The 24,320-nt window shown below is 50.4% G+C and overlaps 1 protein-coding gene across 1 annotated transcript in view; it reads left to right on the top strand.

Moving 5' to 3' along the window:
• RAP1GAP2 (RAP1 GTPase activating protein 2) overlaps positions 1 to 17,543 on the top strand; it is a 144,058-nt gene extending 126,515 nt beyond the window's left edge. The window contains exons 16-23 of the mRNA XM_055576903.1: positions 5,310 to 5,447; positions 7,206 to 7,324; positions 10,288 to 10,401; positions 10,686 to 10,803; positions 11,300 to 11,426; positions 15,357 to 15,433; positions 15,842 to 15,880; positions 16,760 to 17,543. Coding sequence (XP_055432878.1) covers positions 5,310 to 5,447; positions 7,206 to 7,324; positions 10,288 to 10,401; positions 10,686 to 10,803; positions 11,300 to 11,426; positions 15,357 to 15,433; positions 15,842 to 15,850 — 702 coding nt within the window. The 3' untranslated portion in view covers positions 15,851 to 15,880; positions 16,760 to 17,543. The remainder of the gene's footprint in view (positions 1 to 5,309; positions 5,448 to 7,205; positions 7,325 to 10,287; positions 10,402 to 10,685; positions 10,804 to 11,299; positions 11,427 to 15,356; positions 15,434 to 15,841; positions 15,881 to 16,759) is intronic.
• Positions 17,544 to 24,320: the final 6,777 nt, after the last annotated feature.

Here is a 24,320-nt window from a genome sequence, read left to right as displayed (position 1 = left end):
TCTATGGACTAGGTAGGTATATTGTAGATACAGTCCAGGGACCACTGTTGTTGGAGGTCTGTGAACATATTTTTGGAGTCTTGCAAGAAGACTTTTCTTTAAAAGGAGTGTACATTATTGAAAAATAGTGACCTCTCGACTATTGTTCTCGAATGCCATTCTGAGCCACTGCCACCTATTGATGAAGTTTTTATTCGTCCTGGCGGGCTACAGTCCAAAGGGGTGCAAAGAGTCGGAGATGACTGAGCGACGAAGCATGTACGCAATAAAAGGAAAAGAGTGATGATACTTGATGTATCCACATGCTATGTGAAAGAAAGTGAAAGTCGCTCAGTCGTGTCTGACTCTTTGCAGCCCCATGGACTGAATTCTCTAGGCCAGAATACTGGAGTGGGTAGCCTTTCCCTTCTCTATTGGATCTTCCTGACCCAGGAATCAAACTAGGGTCTCCTGCATTGCAGGCAGATTCTTTACCAACTGAGCTATCAGGGAATTAATACCCCTATCAACTGAGCTATCAGGGAATTAATACCCCAAGCAAGAAACACGGAGCTAGCCCTGCTAGCTAGCTAACCCTCCGCTGACCTCATCGTGAAGAAGGGGGATGAAGGACCATGGAGGGGATGGTCATGCAGTGTCAGGGGAACTGGGACCACAGCAACCAGGGAGTGGTCAGGTGACTTCCCAACCTCTGAGGGTATGTGGTAGGTGATGTACTGGTCTTCTCTGACCCCTAGTGGCAGGAGAGGAGCACCGAGCTGCAGAAATCCCTGTAGAAATCCCTACAGGCAGGGCAGCCCTGTAGCTTGTGGCTTGGAGCTCTGGTCTGTCGAGGTGGAGATGCAGAGGGATATTTCCTTATCCCACTGGGCTGCTAGAGGGACCGAAGACCCATTATGGACCTCAGTACTTCCTGATTAGAAGCCATCCCAGCAGGCCAGCAATTAGCACCTTTCTCTCCAAGGCCCTTCCCTGCCTCTGGTGCTTGCCAGAGTATCAGTAGGCATGTCCCCATTCTCTCCAAGGCCCTTCCCTGCCTCTGGTGCTTGCCAGAGTATCAGTAGGCATGTCCCCATTAGTGCTCATATCTGGGCACTGTGTCTTGAGTTTGTCAAACTGGAACACCACAAAACCCGTCTGTAAGCATGATAGGTTTGTGGTTGACCTGGAGGAGATGTGCTTTCTCCATGATGCTAACTGGTACTCAGCTCCCTTCCCCAGCTGAAATGAAGTCATGTGAGCAGGTACCCAGAAAGTGACTCCCTCTCTCTTTTCTGACTCTCCCAGAGGAGAACTCATTTGAAGGTAAGCCAGGAGGTGAACTGAGGGCTGGGAAACCCTAGTGACTGATGATGGTGATGCAACCGGAGGTGGTTGGCTGGTAGGAGAGCAGACTGTGAGGACAGGTAGGGATGGTTGTGTGAATTGGGAATAGACGAGTCAGAGACTCCAAGGGCTGGAAATGTTAAGATTTCAGATCAGTGCACAGAAGACCTTTCCAAAGGTCATGCTGTCCGCTGCTGGCACAGGCAGCCTTGAAAGCATGAGCTTGTCCGTGGGAAGCAGAGGGATGGTGCACTGGATGTGCTGGGGTGAGTGGGAACAGGTCCAGTCAGTCCCTGCAGGGCTGATGCTCCTGCAAAGGTTTCATGTGCCTTTGCACCCTTGCCTTCTTCTTTCTACAGCACTGCCCTCCGCTCTTGTCTTCACCCTTTACCTTCTGCCCAACTTGAGAAGCCTGGTGCTTCCAGCTCTACAGCAGGTTGAAACTGATGGAATACTTTAGACCATGTCACTGGGTGATTTTGTCCGAATCAAGCATTATTTTAGGGTTTGGAGGGAGCCATTGTCTTGCTCTCCTTTGGTCCTTAAGGGTGGAGGAGGAAGGCTGACCCTGAGCATGCAGGTATCACACGAGGTGTCCAGCACACCCATGTCCTCCTCATGTTTATGGACCAGAGGACTGTCTCTGAGAGGTTCACATGCTCTACTGGGAAGAACCAGGATGCAAACCCCCTCCTGTTTGCTTTGAGCAGCAGATGGCTGCCCTGCACATCCCTGGAATTCCCTGTCAGTCCATTATCTATCATTCTTGTTTTGTTGACTCAAACAGCGGCATCAGGGGCATTCAAGAAGTTTCTTCCCTGACATCACTGTTGGAGATTTTGTGTGTGTGTGTGTGTATGGTGGTGGTGGTGGAGGGGAGGTGCTAAAGCTTCATGGTTTCTGATCACCTTCAGTCCATCAACCAGTTGAATTATATGTTGAATCTGAACCACTTTTGGGATCCTGGAGCCCTTCTGTTCAGAGACCAGGTTCTGAGTTTGGGTCCTGGTTCCATCTCTTACCTGCAGTGTGACCTGGGTCATCATTTACCTGTAGGGACCTTTTCAATCGGTGCTGTCCTCTCTGCATCTGAGAGTGGCAGGATTCCATAAGATCATGTATGTGGAGCTCAGTAGACCAGATACCATCACACAGGGCTTATTACCCATGTCAGATGTTCTCTGGAAAGAGACAGCAGGGAACACATCAGAACATAAATGACTAGTTGACATGGCGTTGTTGATGGCCAGTGTTGGTGGCACCTGAGGGCACCCATGGAATGAAGCGATGCTGAGATTGATGGAGCACTTGATTCATTTAAGGATCTTTGATGTTTATCTGGGGACTTCCTAGCATGGTACCCTGCTTTCCCTGCCTTCAGTTCTCCAAAAGGTCCATGACTTAATGATCTTCGCATGATGAAATGAATAGAATGTGGTGGCTGTTTTAACCATGTTGCAGTAAACTGTTGCTCAGTGACTCTAGAGCCTAGAAAGGGAGAGAGGAGGAGAGAGATGAGATCCCTTAAGGGGTGTCTTTGGCTCAGACAGGAGAGGATAGGTGGCATGAGGAATGGGAGGTTGATAGGTTTCATGCTTATTTGCAAACAGTGCTCCTTCCTGAACCAGCTTCTTTTCTCAGGACGGAAAGGCAGGCAGGTTGTGGTTCTCAGTGGGGCCAAAACCTGAATTCCTGACCTTGAGGAGACACCCTCAGCGGGTCTGCTGTGTGGGTTGGGGGCACCATTCATGCTGATTTCTTGGGACCACCGTGCTGCAGACCAAGCTCTTCTCTCGATACTTTAAGGGAGGGAAGGAGGTTAACTCTTCCAGGTGAGACCATCTGGAGGTTGGCTCGTGGAGTGTGTACGCTGACACATGCGTGTGCGAGTGTGGGGATGAACCCCGTGAGGATGGGAGCTGTGTCTACATGTTCATCCTTCCACGTCAATTTTCTGAAGCTGAGGTTCTACTGGTTCACACAATAAGGAAAGTCCATTAGCTCACTTAAAACGGCCTGAGGTGGCTCATGGTCATCCAGGTTTCTTCTCCTTTCCCCTCTGGCATCCTCAGCTCGTCAGCTTCGTCCCTCAGGCTTGATGCCTCTTGGCCCCCAGGTGGCTGCTGTGGTTTTAGAAGCAGACATGTCACATTTCTTTTGGGGGTCATTGAGAAAACCTTTCTCCAATGCCCCCAGAAGGCATCCCCTCATGGTCTACTGGCAGGGGGATGAGGGGGTCATGATTTAGTCCTTTGTCTCAAGGAGGAAGAGGGGGCATTGGGTCAGTGGTGGCTCTGCTACCAACAAGTGGCGTGGCAGTGGAGGGGAAAGGCACCTGTTTGTGAGCAACTAAGGATATCTGCATCCATGTATGTTTGTATGTGGACCTGAGGCCCCGGGGCCCTGGACAGCTAATGAACGCAGAGGGCGCCCCCCACTGGCCCTGGGTCTTTGGCGTCACCCTACTTTTAAGGAACGTGTCCTGTTCCCCCAGCTGACGTGAATGCTTCTTGGGGGTAGGGGCTGAGTCTTCAACTTTTTTGACTCCCTTCCCTTAAATCTCCTTATTTCTGGCACAGTGCTGGGCACACGGGAGGCACACAACAAATGCTTACACTAACATTAGAGTAGCCACATACGTGGGTTATTTATGATGCGCTGGGCCCTCTGTGTGTAAGCTCACCAGAGCCCTGTGGTGTAGATCTCCTCCATCCCACTTCACAAGTAAGTCTCAGAAAAGCCGAGGAACCTACCAGGGACACCAGCTGATAGGTGGTGGAGCAGAGAGTCCAGATATAGTCCTGGCAGTAGGACCCTGGCACTCCATGCTGGTGATCTCTAAGCTGCATTGCCTCCTGGCTGTATTATTGAGTCACCGAATGAGTGTGATGAGAGAGAACTTCCCTTTCTAAACATTCAGGTCATCTTTGAAGGCATCCAGAACCAGGGAGTAGCGTCCACGTGGTAGGTGGGATCCTGTGAGCCTTCCCTGGTCAGGAAATCCTCCCCTGGGTCAAGCTGAGCACTGCCTCTGGAGGACCACTGCCCATGAATCTGGTTGCAGAACCACTTTGGTCTGCAGAGCCGCCTAAGGGCGTGGTCATCACCTCCCCGGCCCATCCCTGCCGAGGGCTCAGCAGCCTTGATTTGAGCTCTTCTCATCCCTGCCTGCTCTGTGACAAGCCCCTGGCCATCCTGGTTGTCCCCTCCTGGACACGTCACTGTTTGCCCACGTGCCCTTTGGGCTTTGGTGATCCTACATGGGCCTGAGCAGTTCCATGCCCCCAGCAAGAACCCACGCCTCTGCCCAGTCTGAGCATGCATCTCTTCTTCCAGCAGCTGTGTCAGTTTGGAGGCTTGTCTTCATAATCTCTTAAGCCCCTGCAAGTGTGAGGGAAGGCTCAGTGCATGGATTAGTAAGAGCTCCTTATGGTTCAGCAAGGTGAATGTATTCCACATTGCACACAGCACACTTTGGGATGATGGCAGAAGGACTAGCTGGTGCATAAATATAGAAATACATGTAATTTGTGCAAGAAAAAGTCAGATTGGGGTCAGGCACATGACCATATTTAGTCCCCACGTGTTCCTGCATGGAGTGCATCATTCTCGTTTTACAGACGAGGAAGCTGTAGCTTGGAGAGGTGGTAGCCAGACGAGGGTCACCTGGGTTTACTTGGCTGTCCAAACCTCTCTTTCCTCACCTGTAAGATGAAGATAACAGCCTTTGTCCACCTTGCCAGGAGCTGGGACATTGGTCCCTAGACTCCTTCTGGCTGGTGTCCTCTCTGACCTCTGCCTGCAAACAGCCACGCATGCCCAGAGCATGGAGTATATTAAAACTGCAAACAGTAGTGAGTGTGAGCATGTGATCATGTGTGTACATGCTGAGGGCTGCGTCTGCAGACCCTGTCAAGCGGACAGGGTCATCGAAAGGGACCAGACTCCAGCCCTTAGGCCTCTGTCATCTGCTCTCCCCGCAGAGGGCCATCCGTGTGCGCAGCCACTCCATGGAGACCATGGTGAGCAGCCAGAAGAAGCAGCATGGTGGGGGCATCCCCGGCAGCCTCAGCGGGGGCATCACCCATAACAGCGTGGAGGTCACCAAGACGACCTTCTCGGTGAGAGCCGCCAGCCTGGGGGTGGCACGCAGGGCGCGGGGAGGATCCTCCCGGCCCCAGTTGGGGAGGCTGGGGCCAGGCAACTTAGAGCAGGGATGACAGAGGGAAACTGAGGCTGTTTGGGGAGTGAGCCCAGGCCTCTGAAATGGAGCCTGCATCCCTGGGGTTGGCCCGGCCTAGAGGCCTTTTTGTCATCCTGTTCCCCGAGTTTGCTTGACCACTGAGTCAACCTCAGAGCCAACCCTGCAAAATGGGCCTGAAGTGAGTCTCTTTGCTTCGGGGCTTGGGACCCCTGACTGCGAGAGGCGTGTCCTTGCTCTGTTCTTATTAATGATAACAGTAGCTGTCTCCCACCCCGCCCCCACCCACTTTGGGCTTTGCTGAGCACTAGGCACTGAGCTATATCATTCATGAACATTATCTGATCCATTCCCGTGACAGCTCCTGGAGGAAAAGGAGGCCCAGAGGGTTTAAGTGACTTGCTACAAGTCACCCAGCTAAGCTGAAGAGCTGCGATTTGAATGCAGGTCTCCCTGATCCAAAGTCTGAGTTCTTAGTCACCGTGTAGACGGTTCTCAAGGAAGGAACCTGGCAGGTCTGTGGGTTTTAGTCTGGTCAGCTCACACCAGAGGCTGGCCAGGCAAGGAGCCAGTCAGTTCTTTAAAAAAGCAAAGTGACTTTGCATTTGCATGGATTAGACTTTTTTCTTTTCATTGCAGAACATGTCTACCACGATACTAATCATTAGTATTATAAATAATGTCCCACAATTTATTTATTTATTTTCTGGCCATACTCCATGGCACGTGGAACCTTAGTTCCCCAACCTTAGTTCCATGCTTCCTGCATTGAAAAGTGGTCTTAACCGCTGGACTGCCTGGGGAGTCCCTTGCATAATTCATTTAACTTACCAAATGTTTTCATAGCTATTATCTGATTCATCCCACCAGGTCTGTGAATGAGCAGGGCAGGGCTGTTTTATCTTTATTCTGTGGATGAAGAGACTGAGGCCCAGAGGGTTTTGTCACTTGCCCAAGGTTGAACAGCACGTGGAGGGCAGAAGTTGGGACCTGAGTTAGGAGCCTGGTGGGCTCTAAAGGTTGGCCATAGGCTCTCATCTCCCCCTCCATGGTCTCCCAGCTCTCCATGGTCCCCTTGCCTGTGGCTGAAGCAGAGCCACATTCTTGGGCTCCGCCTGCCTGGAGCTGTGTGTGCACCTGACTCTGCTGCTCTCAGTCTTATTATTGGGTCCAATCTGTGACACCAGCTTGGACCCATTTCTTGGTAGAGTCAGGAGCCCAGGCACATGTGCTTGTCTGTTGGCGGGTTGCCATATGACCTAGGCCAAATCTCCTCATCCCTGGGCTCCTTAGCATCCTCACTGGTAAAGGCCAGAGACTGGTCCAGGTCTCTCTCAGGACTCTCAGCTCTGTGGTTCTCAGTCTGAGTCATCCTGTCCTTCTAAATATGTGGGACTCTCCTTAGGGTGACCCTGACCTCCAGGAATTCTGGTTTTTGGTAGATTGTTACCTGGGTAACAGGTTTGGCTTAAGAACACAGGAAAACAGGCTGCAGGTGGGTTGAGTCTCAGGGTCCCAGCTCCCATTCCCCCATTATTAGATCTCACCTTCCTGGCTGGCTTGCTGCTTTCTGGGATCTCCTCCAGACCAGGGCCTATTTGTAGGTGGGAAAGGTGGACAAGGAGAAGGAGGGCTGAGTTTGGGGGGTCAGCACTCACTCTGGCAGTTTCATTGGCAGCCTCCGGTGGCGGTGGCAACGGCGAAGAACCAGTCACGGAGCCCCATAAAGCGGAGGTCGGGGCTCTTCCCCCGTCTGCACACGGGCTCTGAAGGCCAAGGGGACGGCCGGACACGATGGTAACTGTCAGTTCTCCCCACTGCTGCAGCTGTCAGAGGCACACCTTGGGGAGGGCTTGGCATAGATCGGGAGATGGCTTCCTGTTGAACCTGGTCCCCACTTCAGACACCTGCACACCCCTGTCACTCATTCACCTCTTTATCCACCAAGGCCGGTTTGGGCGATCTCTGCACAGGACTTTCCGAAGCTGTACAATTTGCATTTTGACCCCAGACTAGAAACACCACTGGGCTTCCCAGGTGGCACTAGTGGTAAAGAACCCGCCTGCCAATGCAGGAGACATACGAGACGGCAAGATCCCCTGGAGGAGGGCATGGCAACCCACTCTCTTGCCTGGAGAATCCCATGGACAGAGGAGCCTGGTGGGCTACAGTCCATAGGGTTGCAAAGAATTGGTCATGACTGAAGCAACTTAGCATGCACGCATGCAGAAATGTCACTACAATTCTTTTCTTTCTTTGCCCCCTTCTTCAGTGCTTACTCAGATATCAGCTCTTATGGAAACCTTTGCCTGATTCTAACAGGCAAAGTTCATCAGACCTCCTCTGGGTTTCTAGAATGCTCTTTCTCTCTCTTTTTTGTTTTAAAATAACTCTCATATTGCATCATACTTCACCAGTTCCTGCTAATGGCCATTCTGATCATTTAATCACTGAGCCCACTTATCATTTAATTCAGTAAGCAGCATCATTGAGTGCCTGCCCCATGCTGCACTCCGTGCTCTGTCAGGAGCTACAGAAGATGAAAACTTGCCTTTGGAAGCTTACCATCTTGTGAAGGGAAGGGAGGCATTGGTGTCCAGGCCTCCAAGTTGTCTGTCTGCAGCTCTGGATGGTGCACCATCCGCTGGGCTTGAGCATGCAGAACCAGGGGCATGTTTATAGAAGGGGCTGAAAAAGCTCTATTTGAAACCTGTAAATGTGAGTAAGTCCTTGTGGGCCCCCCAAGAGAGAAGGGCAGAGTTGGGAGTGATCAGATTGCAGGTCTTGAGCTTAGGAGAGAGCTCTTGACTGGAGAGCTCCTGGGAGCTCCTGGGGTGAAAGTGATGTTTAAAGAGGGACCAAAGAATATGGCCACACCATAGGGTGTATAGAATGCCTGGAGAAGACCTGCGTTTAGGGGCAAGTGGAGAGAGGAAAGCCAGTAAGGAAGATTGGGAAGAAGATGAAAGAGGACAGAGCCTGGAGATACAGGGGTAGGGGTTGGATCTCAGAGGCCAGGAGAAGAGACATTCCTGGAGGGAGAGTCAGCTGTGCCAAGTACACAGAGAAGTCCAACTCAAAGACTCAGACCCCGCTTGGGTTGACAACCAGGAGATCATTGTGAAAGTGTTAGTTGCTCAATTGTGTCTGACGCTTTGGGACCCCATGAGACTGTAGCCTCTGTCCATGGAATTCTCCAGGCAAGAATACTGAAGTGGGTAGCCATTTACTTCTCCAGGCGATCCTCCAGACCCAGGGATTGAACCTGGGTCTGCCACATTGCAGGCACATTCTTAACTGTCTGAGCCACCAGGGAAGCCCTAGGAGGTCATTAGCACCTCATTAAAAGTACATTGAGGCACTTCTTGCCTCTGGGATGGCTCTAATAATAATAATAACAAAAAGACAAATAATAACACATGTTGGTGAGGACGTGGAGAAACTGGAACTCCCTTGCATAGCTGGTGGGAGTGTAAAATAATGCAACTGCTTGTAAAAAACAGTCTGGCAGTTCCCCAGAGGGTTAAACAGAGAGTTACTGAATGACCCAGCAGTTCCACTCCTAGGTATGTACCCAGGAGAAAGAATATATATATGTCTATATAAAAAGTAGCATGCAGATATTCATAACAGTGTTCTTCACAATAGCCCAAAGTGAAAACAGTCCAAATGTTCATCCCTCAAAAAATGGATAACTGAAATGTGGTATATGCATAATGTGGAATATTACTTTGCAATAAAAAAATAATGAAATTAGCATGGAATATTGCTTGCAATAAAAAGTGGTGAAATACCATAGTACCTACTATGGCATAGATGAACTTTGAAAATGCTATGCTAAGTGAAAGAAGCCAGTCACAGAAAGACCGCACTACGTTGCATGATTCCATTTATATGGAATATCCTGAATAGGCCAATCCATTGAGACAGTCGACCAGTGGCTGTTGGGGGAGGAGAGAATGGGCAGCGACTGTAAGTGCATCCAGAGTTTCTTTCAGGGAGGCTGAAATATTCTGAAATTAGATTCTGGTGATAGTTGTACAACTCTGTGAATAGACTGAAAACCATTGAATTGCACACTTCAAATGGGTGAATTGTATAAGGATTATATCTCAATAAAGCTATTATACAAATAAAAGTTCATTGAAGACAGGGCCATCATGTCTTCAAAAGTGAGCAGGCAGTGGGTGTCAGGACTTGGTCTTTGTTAAGCTAGAAGAGGAAGAAACCCTGGAGCTCCAGACTTAAAGTGACCCACTTCCCAGCACAAGGGCCACCTCATCACCTGGACCCAGGGAGCTCATTTTACAATCTGTGTGAAGTGTAGCCTCTGGAGTTGAGCAGTGGTAGCCTGGATAGCACCCTGGGGAGCCCATGTGCCTTGGATTTTTTTTCCCATTGAGGTGTGGTTGTCCCAGACCCCCTCCATTCCCTTTGTGGCCTGCTCTTGACCTAGAGCTCTGCTGCGTGAGATGGCCAGCCAGGGGTAGGGGATGGTGGACTTGTGCTTGGGGGCACCAGCCTAGAATTCTTGCTTGATGACTCTTGACTCTCACCCGGGAACCTGGAGTAGCCTCTGATGGAGCAGAGGATTCGGTGGTCTGCCGCAGTGTCTGAGGAGGTCTGGGTGGGAGTGGAGGTCCTGGTGGCCATGCTGTCAGGGGGGCACTATGACCCCACAGGTCCCATGGTGCTGAGTGCTGGCTGGGGGCTGTGGACTGGCCCCCTGGCCTCACTCCTCTTCATCCTCCTTTCCGCAGTGACAGTGCATCCAGCAACCCCAAGACCCCGGAGGGCGGACACTCTTCTCAGGAGTTAAAGTCTGAGACCTCATCCAACCCCAGTTCTCCGGAAATCTGCCCCAACAAGGAGAAGTAAGAAAGTGAGGTGGGGTGGGGTGGGGGCTTTAGCCAGCCGGGACCCCAGAATATGTGCTCCACTCCCGCCGGCTGACAACCAGCTTCTCTTGCCTTGGGAACTCTCTGGAACACAAAAGCCAACACCAAAGCAGGGGCCTGCTGGGGGCGGGGTGTGCTGGGGGGCTGCTGGTGGGCAAGCTCAGGTCTGCCGGGCCTGCCTTACCCTCAGTCTCAGGGAGGGCCTGTGGGGGGCGTCTCGGCGTGTGACCAGGGCCTGCCTGCCTTCCCGTTCCCTGCAGGCCCTTCATCAAATTGAAGGAGAACGGCCGAGCCAACATCTCCCGCTCCTCCTCCAGCACCAGCAGCTTCAGCAGCACAGCTGGGGAGGGCGAGGCCATGGAGGAGTGTGACAGTGGGGTAGGTGCAGCCCCGTCCAGCCCTGGGGAGCAGCGAGGGGCACCCTGGGCCCAGGCGGATACTGCTCTGTGCATTAAAATAGCTCCTGTGGGCAGAGCCTCACACAGGCTCGGCGGATAAAAGGGGAAGGGAGGAAACGGGAGAGGGCCCAGTCAGTCATGTCCACCCTCTGGGAGCAGTGGTTCAGGGTGGGGTGGGGGGGTCCTCCCCCAGAGTGACACTCCCTCACTCCTCAGAGTGATACTCCCTCAGGAGTATCAGCAGCAGGGGTCAGAGGTCAGACTGAATGGTGCCCCTGTGGTGGGCTTCCCAGCTGAAGGAGGGCTAGTCTCTCTCCATGGGGCTGGGTCAGGGGCAATTCCTGGGGGGCAGGGAAGAGGTTGGAATTGAGGCTGGAGGCAACAAAGGGACAGAGCAGGTCCAAGTGGGGTAGTAGGAGCCTGTCTCAGGCCTGCCGAGGGTGGGACTGCCCGGCTCACCCAGCCTCTCTCCCCAGAGCAGCCAGCCGTCCACAACCTCTCCCTTCAAGCAGGAGGTGTTTGTCTACAGCCCGTCCCCAAGCAGCGAGAGCCCCAGCCTGGGGGCAGCCGCCACCCCCATCATCATGAGCCGGAGTCCAACAGGTTGGTGGTGTCTTGTGGGCAGTGTGGACCATGAGGCTGGCAGGGGCGGGGCTGTGGCCTGGCCGCTGTTGGTGGGGTTCAAGCCCCAGGCACACTGAATTGTCCTGTTTCCATTTCAACCCCAAAGTGTTAGGGCCTCCAGCTCTGCTGGCTCACCACATCTGTTCATCCCCCTCCAGAGGCTGTGTTATCATCCCCTCCATATTCGTGGGGAAACTGAGGCTCAGAGAGTTCGGTGATATGCCAGAGGCGTTGAGACAGTGTGATTGGAAAGCTGAGGCTCTTTCCCCTGACCTCTCCATTAGCCCATCACCAACCCAGGGCCTCTTTGTCACAGAGACCATCTTGATAATACAGCGATAAGGAGTGGGAAGCGTGGTACAGGTGGATGGAACCGTAGTGGGGAGGCCTGGGGGGAGCTCCAAGGCCGTGTTCTGGACCCACACGTGGCTCAGTGCTGCTGAGTGCACGGAGGGGACGTGTCAGAGGGCAGACATCGGTTAGACAGTAGGAGCACCACGGGGACCCTGGTGAGGATTTTGCTTCATCCTGCCCCCAGTGGGAGACATTGGAGGGCCTTCAGTCTTTAAAGGTCCTTAACTAGAAGGAGGAGAGAGACTGTGTTGGTGGCTGCAGCCGGCTGAATAGACAGGGTTGGTGGGGAGTGGATGCAGGGAGGGAGAGCAGTGAGGGGTCACGGTGAGTGGTGAGGGGTCACAGGGCCATGGATGGTGTCTGGGGTGATGGGAGAAGGATGTGGATTCAAGGCGTGCCCAGGTTCAGTAGTGAGGACTCAGGGAAGGCAAAGAGTGTGGGCTTTTCAGGTTTCTGTGATCCCTGCAGTTAGGCAGAGAAGGAGGAGCCAGCTCTGGGGAGCAAATGAGGGGTTGGAGCCCAAGGGGTGTCCAAGCAGACATGTGTGGTTGGCACCACTGGGCACTGGGCGTGCCTGGAAATCAGAGTGTTGGTCCTGCCCCGAGGAGGGCAGTATTATGTAGTGGAGGACTCTGGGGCTTGGCTCCAAATCCTGGGTCTTCCACTTACTAGTGATGTGCCAATGGGCAGGTTACTGAGTCTTTTCTGTGTCTCCGTTTCCCCAAACGAAAAATGAAGGGAAGGGAATATTTCCTACCTCATATGGTTGGTTGTGTGATGAGCAAGTGAGCTTATGGTTATAAGAGATGCAGAACTGTTAGCCTAAGTATTTATTGAATAACAGGAAGAAAACAATAGTGTAATGAGTGGTTCTCAGCCGGGGGAGATGTTGCTTCCTAGGGCATGCTTTTCAGTGTCTGGAGGGTTTTTGATTTTCATGATTGTGGGAGGGGAGTGTGCTGCTGGCATCTCCTGGGCAGAAGTCAGGAATGCTGCTAAGCGCCCTACAGTGTGCTAGGCAGCCCGCCTGCCCCACAACAAAGAGTTATCTTGCCCATAATGTCGGGCTGGGGTTGAGGAACTTGAGCTAAATGATAGATACATTTAAGGCCAGAGGGCCAGCAGGGTCATTTAAACCACAGTGCTTCTGGGGTTCTCATGGTGAAGAAATGTTGACAAATAATGACATGCGATGTTAGGGATAAAGAGAAGGCACGGTTCCCAAGTAAACAATCCTTATGTTAGGGTGGCAACCTTCTGTGGCTGAGCAGCCATGGAACTGGGTTCTTATCCTGGTGCAGTGTTAATAGGCCCACCTCTCTGAGTCTCAGTTTCCTCATCTGTAAAGTGGGGTAGTAATGTGAATTTCCTGATTTTTTTTTTTCAACAAGGCTTATTAATTAAATATTGAAGGAATGATTGAATCTGTAACCAAGCCTGGATCCTACTTGATAGTAAATAAATATCAAAATTAATAAGGTTTTGAGTAAAAGGAGGTGTGACTTGCTGAAGTTCACCTGGGGCAGAAGGGGACCTCCAATAGGTCTGCGATTCCGGCCGGTGCTTATTGCAACCCCACCTCCCATGGAGTGTTTAACCCTGAGGGGGGCCGCCTCTCACTCCCAGACCCACAAGAGTTGTGCTTTGTACCTGTAGGGCTGGGGTGGGCTTGTGGAGATCTGGAAACCTGTTTTAGAGGAAGAGACAGGGGTGAGGGGAGGGAGGTGGCTGGGAGGGCTTGACATCGGTCTTCCATATTCTCCAATGCCGTGGCCATTGGTCATTTCATACGTGAGCTCCCTGGGATCCTGAGAGGGTGCTAGCGGCTCTCACCTAAAGGTAGTCATAGCACCGAGTGGAAGCCTTGAATATAAAGCACCAAGAGTAAGTCAGCAGTTTCTAGATGAAGTATACCAAGCTGTAGATTATCTCAGCCAGAGGAAAACCAGAAAGCCAAGGGAGCACCCTGCCAGTGGTGTGCTGTCAGCATTTAACAACTGGCTGTCCCACCACACACACACACACACGCACACACACACACGCACACACACACACGCACACACACACACACGCACACACACAGGCATATGTTTACTGTGAGAGTTGGACTGTGAAGAAGGCTGAGCGCCGAAGAATTGATGCGTTTAAACTGTGGTGTTGGAGAAGACTCTTGAGAGTCCCTTGGACTGCAAGGAGATCCAACCAGTCCATTCTGAAGGAGATCAGCCCTGGGATTTCTTTGGAAGGAATGATGCTAAAGCTGAAACTCCAGTACTTTGGCCACCTCATGTGAAGAGTTGACTCATTGGAAAAGACCCTGATGCTGGGAGGGATTGGGGGCAGGAGGAGAAGGGGACGACAGAGGATGAGATGGCTGGATGGCATCACTGACTCGATGGACGTGAGTCTGAGTGAACTCTGGGAGTTGGTGATGGACAGGGAGGCCTGGCGTGCTGCGATTCATGAGGTCGCAAAGAGTCGGACACGACTGAGTGGCTGATCTGAAAGGATCTGAAGCACATAATTTATAAATAATGATATTAACAAAATATACAACATTCTTTACTATAAATTCCTCAGAGTCAATTGATTCTCACAAAATGCTTTTATTGATATTTGCCCAACCGTTGTATCTGTAGAAAACATAAAGTTCCAGATGATGAATGAGTGTAGTTTTGACATGAATGTTGATTGATATTATTTTGTCCGTGATGTGAGGAGCTTCTCTGCTGAATCAGATAATAGTTTTCAAATACGAAAAGAGTGTTTTCTCAGTTTTTTGTGCCATTCACAATGTAATGACTAGAGACGAACACATTTTCAAGTATAATCTGTTCTATTAACATGTGCTCCATGAGTTTTTTATGTCTAGACAAGAAAACATTAAATTAAGCTCTGATTTGTAGTGTGTGCTGACTTCCGTGGTGTGACTGTTCCTGGCTGATCTCAAGCATCCATGTGACATGGAGTTGGGAAGAACTACTTGACACAATGGGGGCTTCCCTGATGGCTCAGTGGAGAAGAATCCGCTTGCAGTGCAGGAGACACGGATTGGACTCCTGCGTCAGGAAGATCCCCTGGAGGAGGGCATGGCAACCCACTCCAGTATTCTTTCCTGGAGAATCCCATGGACAGAGGAGCCTGGTGGGCTACAGTCAAAGGATCGCAAAGAGTCGGATGTGACTGAGCGATGTGTGAGCGACTAAGCACACACAAGCATCAGACATAATGGATGTAAATAATCTTAGGAGGATAAATAATAGTAAAATGTACTGAAATAACTAGATGACTTCTGAGTATTTATTACCTTTGATGAATATAATTTGTTTAATTGTAAGCTTGTAGAATTAAAAAAAGATAACTGTGTAACAACCAGCTCATGACATTTCTAAAAATGTGAGAGTTGGCTCTTGTGAATTGGCACAGGTCAGCTAGAGTGCCTAGTGGAGAGGACACCCCCTGCTTCTCTGGGGCTCCCTATCCAGCTCCTACCCGCTAGCCCCAGTGACCTCTGTAGCCCCACCCTCCTCTCAAGGGCATTCTTCTTTTTCCTAGATGTCAAAAGCAGAAACTCCCCGAGGTCAAACCTGAAATTCCGCTTTGATAAGCTCAGTCATGCCAGCTCCAGTGCGGTAAGGATCTGGGGACGTTGGGGGAGCGGGGGGAGCCTTCCACCTCCCACGTGCCCATCTCCTCCAGAAGCCAGACATCCTTCCTGGGGTTGGAGGAAGAGGGTGCCTCACACCTCACATGGGGGCAGGGAGGAAGCTCTGGTCTGATCTGGGGGTGCCATTGGTTCCCCTTGGTCCCCATGGTGCAGGCATCAGCCTGGGGTTCACCAGCCACCTTTCCACACCTCCTGTGTCAGAGCCACACCCTTGGACAGAGGCAGATACAAGTTGGAAATTATTGGCTTCTGGGCCTCATGTCCCTTCCCACGCTCTCTGGAGAGATGAGCACCGAATATACAGAAGCTGTAGTCACTGGGGATTATGTGGTCTAGTGATTTAAAACTCTCATACGGATTTTTCTTGAAACAGGGTCACTAATGTGAAAGAGGAGTCCTTCGCTTGTCAAAGGTGGGTCAGGTGTTGGTCCTGCTGTGGCCACGAGGGAGGGTGTGTCACTAAGATTCAGCGTACTGGTGGTCTGATACCCAGAGAATGGCCAGAGAGATCCTGACTGCTGGGGAGGGCCAGTGCCTCTTCCCTGGAGTCTCTATGGTGGGACTCAGGTCTGGATGGGGAAGAGGGCACATGGCCTCGGGTGCCCATGGGAAGGGTTGCCTGGTGGGATTGGACCGGGCTCACTGAGCGTGTTTCCCTTCCCCAGAACAGCCTGTTCCCGCATGCAGAGGGCAGTAGCCCAGAGCCCTCCTTCCTCAGTTGGCCCCTGGCCTTCCTGTGTTGGCAGCCTTTGTCTCCTTGTGTCTTTGTCCAGTTCTCTGAGATGAGACATGTCTTCCCTGTGTGTCCAGAGATGCCCTGGTCTCTTAAGCATTGTGCAGCGTGAGCCCAAGGAGAACCCTACTCCCAGCCTCAGGCAGGGACTCATGAGGTTTTCAGCAGAGCAGGGCACGGGTCCAGCTCTCCACCGCCAAGGCCTGGCCTCCTGCTAAGGAAGTTACTAGAGACCCATCTGACTGCCCAGCCTTCTCCCTGCCATGGGGCTCCCAGGGGTGTGAGTCACATTTGGAACCAAGGGGAGGAGCGCAGCTGAGCGCTCATTATGCAAACCTGGCCTGTGTAGATGGGGATGTTGACACTCATTCCCACTTCTAGCATGGACTTCAGATGCCTCGTTCACTAAAGTAATGTTTGTGCCCAACTTCTCAGGCAGTGGCAGCTCTGCACCCTTGTGTCTGGCAGCCCCCCGTCCTAAGCACGTGTGGGCACAAGCGTCTCCTTCTCTTCCTTTACCTACTATTCAATTATCCTCTCCCTTCTTGTTTTTTCCAGGGAAGCCCCGATTCTGTCTCGGAGAAGGCTCCTATTCCAGCAGTTTGGGGGTGCCGTCCACTACTCTGACCGTCACAGGCCTGCTTTTCCACTGGCCACCTGGCCACCAGACAAGCTGTCTGTCCCAGTGTCCCGACCTGGCCACAGCCTTGCCCGTCCCTGCCAGTACCTCCCCGTCTCTGGGCAAGGCCTCATTCCTCCAGGCTCCCCCTGCTCCTGACCGCCCTATGTGATGTGTGTCTGGGTCGTTTGTCATCTCGTTTTGTCTGCAGGGGAAAGAGTTGGGCAAGGGAAGAGGGGGATAGGGTAGCAGTCAGAGTCCAGAGAGGCAGAGGGAGTGGTGAGGTGGGCAGCAGAGGCTGATAGCAGGGCACTACACCCAGGCAGGGGCAGCGCCGTTCCCTGGACGTGGTAGGCAGGAGGCTGCAGCCACACTGAGCATGTCTCCCTTCCCTGAAGCAGACACACTTAGTGGTGGCGGAGGGAGCATTTTTCTAAGAATCTAGATTTGTAGCCATCCTCGAAGGCGTCCTGATAGAAACCGGTTCTGCTGCTCCTTCGTGTCTGGAGCTCCCAACATCTACTTGCTTCTGTGCTGGGAGTTTCTTACCCACCTGCTGACGTCAGGCCAGACTGCTTTTGTCCCTGCTGCCCCTGGATCTCGAGCTATGTGGCCGGGTGAAGCTGAGACAAGCAGCTGGGCACGCATGGGAGGCGTGTTCTTCCTGCAGGAAAGCAGTAGCTGCCGGGGAAGTCGTCAGCCTCTCCCCTTTGAGCGGATACCTTTCCCACAAAGGGGTGGGCAGCGGGGGTGGGAGGGTATTCAGGGAGAGCCAGGAGCATGCAGGGGCCTTGGCCAAGGAGAACCTCAGGGCCAAGGGCTGGCTGGGAGCCAAGTCACTGCTGGTTACGGAGGTTCACAGGAGGCAAAGAGAGTTACTTCCATCCCCCACTTAGAGGGGGAGCCCAAGAGGCGGGGTGGGGGACAATTGGATGGGTTGGTCTAGCTTAGGTGTGGGGATGGGAGGTGTCTTTCTGCAGTTTAGATGTCTGGACTCCGCCAGCACCCTGGGGGATTTTTTCCAGCTACTAAGCCCTTTGGTTTTATCAGGGCTTGATCCACCCTAAATCTTAAATCCTTCTTTTCTCCTCTCCAGCCACAAGTCTGTAAGCATTTGTCACATGAGTGGGATTCTTGCAGCCTGGGTCCCTGCTGGGCATAGTTCAGACACTACCTGTGATCTGCACCCTCACCCTTTGCTGGGCTGAGCTGGCTTGCTCTCTGAGAAGTGGGCCCTCCTTTCTTATCAGCCATCTGAGTCAGTGATAGGTCATTTCTGTTGACTGGCCATGGTGAGGTTTAAGGTGAGGAGGTGTCCTCCAAGTTAAACAGAGTCTGAAGAGCAGACCCTTGAGGGGTGCCACAGCTCCAAGTGTGTATGGGGCCTCAGTGACATACAGCTGCCAGGGTGACATTGCTGGGCTCCTGTTCCAGTGAGCAGATTACATGGACTTCCAACTAAATGCTGTGATTGCATCAGGATCTGGGCCTATCCCCAAGGCAAGACACGAAAAGGTTACACTTGTTTTTTGACTGATGTGACAATTTCCCCATTGCTTTTGCTTTTAGAGCAAAATCGTGGTTCTTCATCCTCAACTCACGTGAACTCTGTGGGATCCTATTTATAGGTTGGGTGGACCTCTCCCCTTCACACTATCTGGGAAATGTGTTTGCTCAAAGTACTAGTCCAGTTAGATTTATTCTGGTTAGAAGGTCAACAATGTCTGTTTAGCTTGTATTAAAGATCCCCGTAGCAGCGCCCATGGCTGGAATGAGGCCCATGGATTCTGGCAGAGTTCTCTTGGCTGGGCTTCTGAAGGAGCTTGAAAGGTCAAACTCCATTTCTTTAAAAGCTGTTCCAGGTTCTGGCTGGCTTCTCTGAGTAGCTGTATTTACAGCTGCCTGGTGGTTGTGCTGTGCTGTGTTTGTCGTGCTCTGGGGGTCCCCTGGGGTTTTCAGGTGGTCCCCATTCTGTCCTACTTGGGAACCTTCAACCCACCTTCCCCCACTGCTCTGGCTGCTCTTCCTGCAGCCCCCACCTCCCGGAGGGCTCTGCCCTCGCCTCTGAGCCAGGGGCCAGGTTGATCGCTCAGTGAGTCCAGAGAAAGTGAGAGGCTTACATGGGCTCCCTAAGAAACAGACCTGAGAAGTGGCCTCTACCTTCTGTGTGCTGTTGGAGATGCTCTGAGCAGGATCTGAAATGTCCCTCCCTCACTTCATCTAGGAAGTTTATTTTGTGGCTTCTAGAGTGTACCCCACCAGCCCCACTGAGGTCCAGGGCTGTGGAGGAGAAGGAGAACGAGGATGGGCCAGTCTCCCTTTGTCCTCTGGACCATGGGACTGGCAGCTTGGATTCCTGAAGGCTGCTCACTCCATCCCCCTCTTGCATTGCTCCAGAATGTCTTTCCTTTTATTGCCCCATCTAGTCTTGAGGCTCAAAGGTTGCTCCAACCTCCTTGGTCCTTATGACTATACTCATCCCTGGTGGTGTTCTTGCTGGTATTTGAGGCGTCCCATCAGAGACATATTTCCTGGACGTAACTTTGGCTCTGGGACCTCATGGAAGAAGCTATACTTTTCAGCTCTGTTGGGCATCCATATGCCTCTACTGAGCTAAGGCTTAAAAACAGATGCAGAGAGAGCTGGAGAGAGAAGGTCTTAGCTAGAGTTTCTATCACTGCTAATGGATGGAAATGGGAAAAATATTCTGTGGTTCAGCCTTGTCAGCTTCATCTCCATGTCCAAGCCTTCCGGGACCCTTTTAGCATCTAATCCAACCGTGTCATCTTCCAGATGAGAATCTTCAGCTCCAATGAAGGGAAACAGCTTGCTTGAGGTCACATAGTCAGCTGGTGGCAAAGCTGGGATGAGAATCCACAACCCAGAGCCCTTTCTTCGGCACTACCTATGTGGTTGGTGGAACTGGATTTACCGGGGCCCTGAGATCTGAGGAAGCCAGTGAGCCAGTTTCTCGGCACTGGCTGGGAGGTGTCAGCAGCCACAAGTGCTGGTGGGTCTCAGTCTCAGCCTCCGTTCTTTTCAGGAGGGATGTTCTTTGGGATTTTTTTCAATGAGGGCCCTGGGGTTTGGCTCCAGCTCAGGCAAAGAAAACAAGGAGGGAAAGAGATTTCAGGGGTACTGTTCCTCAGTGACATTAGTTCTTCAGTCCCTATCTGTAATGAGGGTGTAGGCCTGGGCAAAGATGCAGTTAACCAAACCTCACTTTCCATTTTTTTTTAGTTAAGGAGAAAAGTGGTAAAAGGAAACTCTTTGAACTCTCCCTGATCGTTAAACAAAAGTAGTCAATAAAACCTCAGCTCAAGGAATGATAGCCCATTTCATGTTCTTACCCTGACTGTTTAAGGTGCCAACTCAAACACTACCTTCATTCATTCTTAGTCAACAGAGACAGGTCTGTTGTGGGGGAACGGTCGAGGTTCAAACAGATCTCATGGCTACCGGTGGCTGGCAGGGGCCCCATGGCTCCTCTCCAGCCTCCAGGTACCCCTCTCTCAGAGCAGGGAGAGTCAGCAGTTTGCCAGGACTGTTCCTACCACCTGGGGGCCCCCACTGGGGCATTCTGTTCTGCTCTGATGGCTGTTTTATCGCCAGTTCCTTACCCACCCCAACCCCACAGCTCCTTCCTTTCAGCAGAGCCATGTGCCTCTTTGGGAGAAAGGAGAAACCCCCCACCAAGGCCAAGGACAGTGGAGTCCTGCCTAGTGAGACACTACTGGGGGGCAAGGGCCCTGTCCTGTCCTTATCAGTCCCAGGGACAGAGTGTGTGGCTGGAAGACTGGAATTTAAATGCCATCGTTTCTGATTTTGTGACATTTCTCTTTGGAAGGGTTAATCCCCCCCTTCCTGCTCCTTAGCATGTGTGTTAGCTCTCCCCTGTCCCGGGCGTTGCCCTTCCACACTCCAGCCTGGGGAGTGCTGCTGTTTAAGTGTGAAGAGATTCCTCTGTGTGCTAGAACCTGCTTGGAGATGATGATCCATGTGATGATGACTTTTCTGTCTTTCCTCTTTCAGAGGAGGTGATTTGTAGACCCCTACCCCCACCCCTGACTGCCTATGTAATGTAAATAGTGTACATTTAATTTATTGCTATGGTAGCACATTGTATTTGTTAATGTATAAAATGAATTCTAAAAGTTGACAAATGTATATTTTGTTGCTTAAATGTGTCTTTGCAGAAATTGACAATAAATAAGATATTTTGTGTCCATCAGTGTTCAGACTTCTTTGCCTAGGACCCAGTCCTGAGCATCTTTTAGTACATCAGAGACTGAATCCATATTCCCATGGGCTGTATCTAGCCTGTAGATGTATTAATCAAGAAACATCCCTCTGACCACCGGCACCCACCCCCCAACCCCCTAGCTTCATTCTCAATAGCCAATCAAGTTGCTCTTCCCTCACCTTTGATACCTAACCAAGTTCCTCTTAATAATTTTCCATCCAATTCCTCACCCTGCCATTGGCTAGAAATCCCCATTTGTCCCTGTTGTATTTGGAGTTGAGTTCAGTCTCTGTCCCTGATTGCAATAGCCTCAAATCCTCAAATAAAGTCTTCCTTGCCTTTTGAACTCTGGGGCAGTTTTTCTTTGACAGGTGGCTAACTTGTCCTCCCCTGCCCCCCAACCCAGCCTCTCCTCCTCTGCACATCCGCACCAGTGTTAGTAGGGAGAAGAGGGAGGCAGAAGAGACCTCTCATTTTGAGACTGCTCCCGAGTGAGTACAGTGTTAGTTGTGGTACTCTGAGAAGCAGACACCAAGACAGGAAGAAAACATTTGTTAGAAGAAAGACCTGTGAGAGAAAATGGGGAGGGAGCTGAAGAAAGCTGAAGAATTGTCCGACTGCCATGCAGGTCTGACCATGAGTGAAGAAGAGATGGGAGGAAGCAACATGGCATGGAGGCATCTTTGATGCCAGTTCATTTCTAAGAAAATTCTAAGCAAGGCTATTGCAGAGTCCCCTAACCTCTGTCACCATCTCCCTGCAGACTGTGCACCCTCTCCCATTGCAGGCAGGTTCTTTATCACTGAGCCACCAGGCCCACATTGATGTAGGGGGTGGTTAAAGCCTCCTTTCTCTTGGTTCTCTCTGCCTCTCTGTCTGATATAAACCCTCTGTTGGCTCCTTGTGCTTGGCAGGTATTCAGATCTGCTAATTTGTTATAAATTTCCTTGTTATGAGAGAAATCTACACGCATACAGTCTTTGCTTAATAGTGTAAGAATTTCAAGTTTGGCTACTTCCTTGCTGTCCACTCGGCTCTCAGGATGTCCCCTTATCCTCATCACCCTTGCAGGTAGCAGTATCTGCTGCTCTATGTCACATTCCAGCACTCTTTCTCTTCCCTACATCTACCTTCTCCTTTCTCTAGACACTAGTCATGACCAGTGGTCTCGGCAATGTTAAGACAATCATCATACATGACTCATTGTGGAATGTGTTTAGAGGACCCTCAGTCTTGTAGGAATAAACAGAGACAAGCCAAATGCTCTCTTTCTTTCATGGAGCCAAATGCTCTCCTTCTTTCATCCCTGTCTTATACTGTCTGGAGAATGAGGAGGGGTGTTGCTTTTATTGCTGGTTTGAATGAAATGGTACCTTTCTGCCAGCCTGGTGGGGCTCCATGGTTGGTTCCAGTGATCCAGTGGTTCTCTGAATTTGAAATGCAGATTTGACAGATCACTGCTATGACTCATTCAAAACTCTGTCCTCCAACATTCAGTGGTGCCCCTGTGCTCCCATGACACATACTATTTATGGGAACCAGAGTTAAGTTCCAGGAAGGAACTCTGAGAAGGAGTTATGACATCTAAAGGCAGGGTTCCACTGAAGGGGGCCACCAGACTCCATTTCTTCAGGCAGAGATAATACCTGTTGGGAGCATCAGGTCATCCCCACTTCAAACCAGCTCCCTCTACTCTCAGAAGAGAAAACTACTCCCATCCAGGGATGGCCTCTTTTCAAGCATTTTAGTTTTAGAGTGCATAAAAATCACCTGGCGAGATTGTTAAAAATGCAGATATCAGGCATCATTCCAGAGGTTCGAATTTGATTGGGTCCCAGGAATCTGCATTTTTGATGAGCTTGTGAAGGATTCTGATGCACTGATCTGGTTTGTAGTCTCTATATACGTCCCTTTCCTATTACAATAGTCTCAGGTCCAGTGAGAAATGGATGAGGGTGTGGGGGGTTTGAGAGATGCCAGTCCCCCACCTAAGGGGATTGTTATTATCATTATCACAAATATGGGAGAAATGTCTGTCCCAGCAAGACACAAGCTCTTACAGGAAAATGAAAGAAAATCACTTAGAAGAGGATAGAGAAATATAAATAAAACATGAAGCTTGTAAGGAATAATAGTTTAAGATGAAAATGCATTATGGCTGTGTGAATGACCAGGGCCTCCTGTAATAAGACTGGGAGAAAAGATGAGGTCATGCCTGAAGCAGAGAGAAAGAACTTGGTGAAAAGAAATAAAAAAATCAGATCCTGAGGATTAAAAATTAAATTAAAATTAAAAATTAAAATACAGCTAGAGCCTCTTTCTCCAAACCAAAACGAATTATCAGATGAAAGATGTGATGGGAGACTTTGGAAACCCACTGGCAATCTAGGGACATATCAGCTGCTGGAAAGGGCTGAAGATAGCACCCCTGGGTGACATGTTCCCTGTCACTAATGATGTTAGAGGCAAAGTAATTTAGTAACTACAGTAGGTAAATGAAAGGATGTGGTTGATGAATTGACTCCATCAAGGGGAATAATAACACAGAACAGCCCATATAAAAGAACTAGCAGAAACAAACTGCCACTAAATGACCCCACACAAAGACATACAAATGATTAGACAGACGTAAGTTAGATTGTGTTACAGAAAAATGCAGACACTTTATGAGAAAGATGGGAGAAAATGTGCTCAAAGTATTGGATCAGATAAATTTTACTAATCACCTTTAAAACATTATATTAACATTAAAAATATATATAAGACTAACAAGGAAGTCTTCATAGCCTTGCTCTAAAATATCAATTGGTGGGTTTACAAGAATTTATCACTAATAAGGAATTTGAGGAAAAGTTCAGGGAAAATGAACAGCAAAGCCCAGATGGAATCTATCTATGAAACCTAGTATAATAGTGTATGTAACGGGAAAGGATTTTAACTTGTTTAATTATAGATTTTTTTTTTCTTTCTTATTTTTTTGGGGGGGGGGGTTGGTGTTGTGCCTCATGGCTTGAGGAAATCTTAGTTCCCTGACCAGGGACTGAACCTAGACCCATGGCAGTGAAAGCACTGAGTCCCCTGGACCTCCAGGGAATGCCATAGAATTTTCTATTAAGGAAGAGAGTTTCCAAAAAAGATAAAGAATACATTTCCAGCAGATATAAACAACTGGAATCTATTACAAGGATTCAGCAATGATAAAATTATTATCTAAAATTTTAATTCAGTGACTAATGCTAGCCCATGAACACTAGGAT

The sequence above is a fragment of the Bubalus kerabau genome, chromosome 4 (assembly GCF_029407905.1).
Source record: "Bubalus kerabau isolate K-KA32 ecotype Philippines breed swamp buffalo chromosome 4, PCC_UOA_SB_1v2, whole genome shotgun sequence".
Lineage (NCBI taxonomy): Eukaryota > Metazoa > Chordata > Mammalia > Artiodactyla > Bovidae > Bubalus > Bubalus kerabau.
Note: the sequence above shows the minus strand (reverse complement) of the source record. Positions and strands in the feature narration are given on the sequence as shown.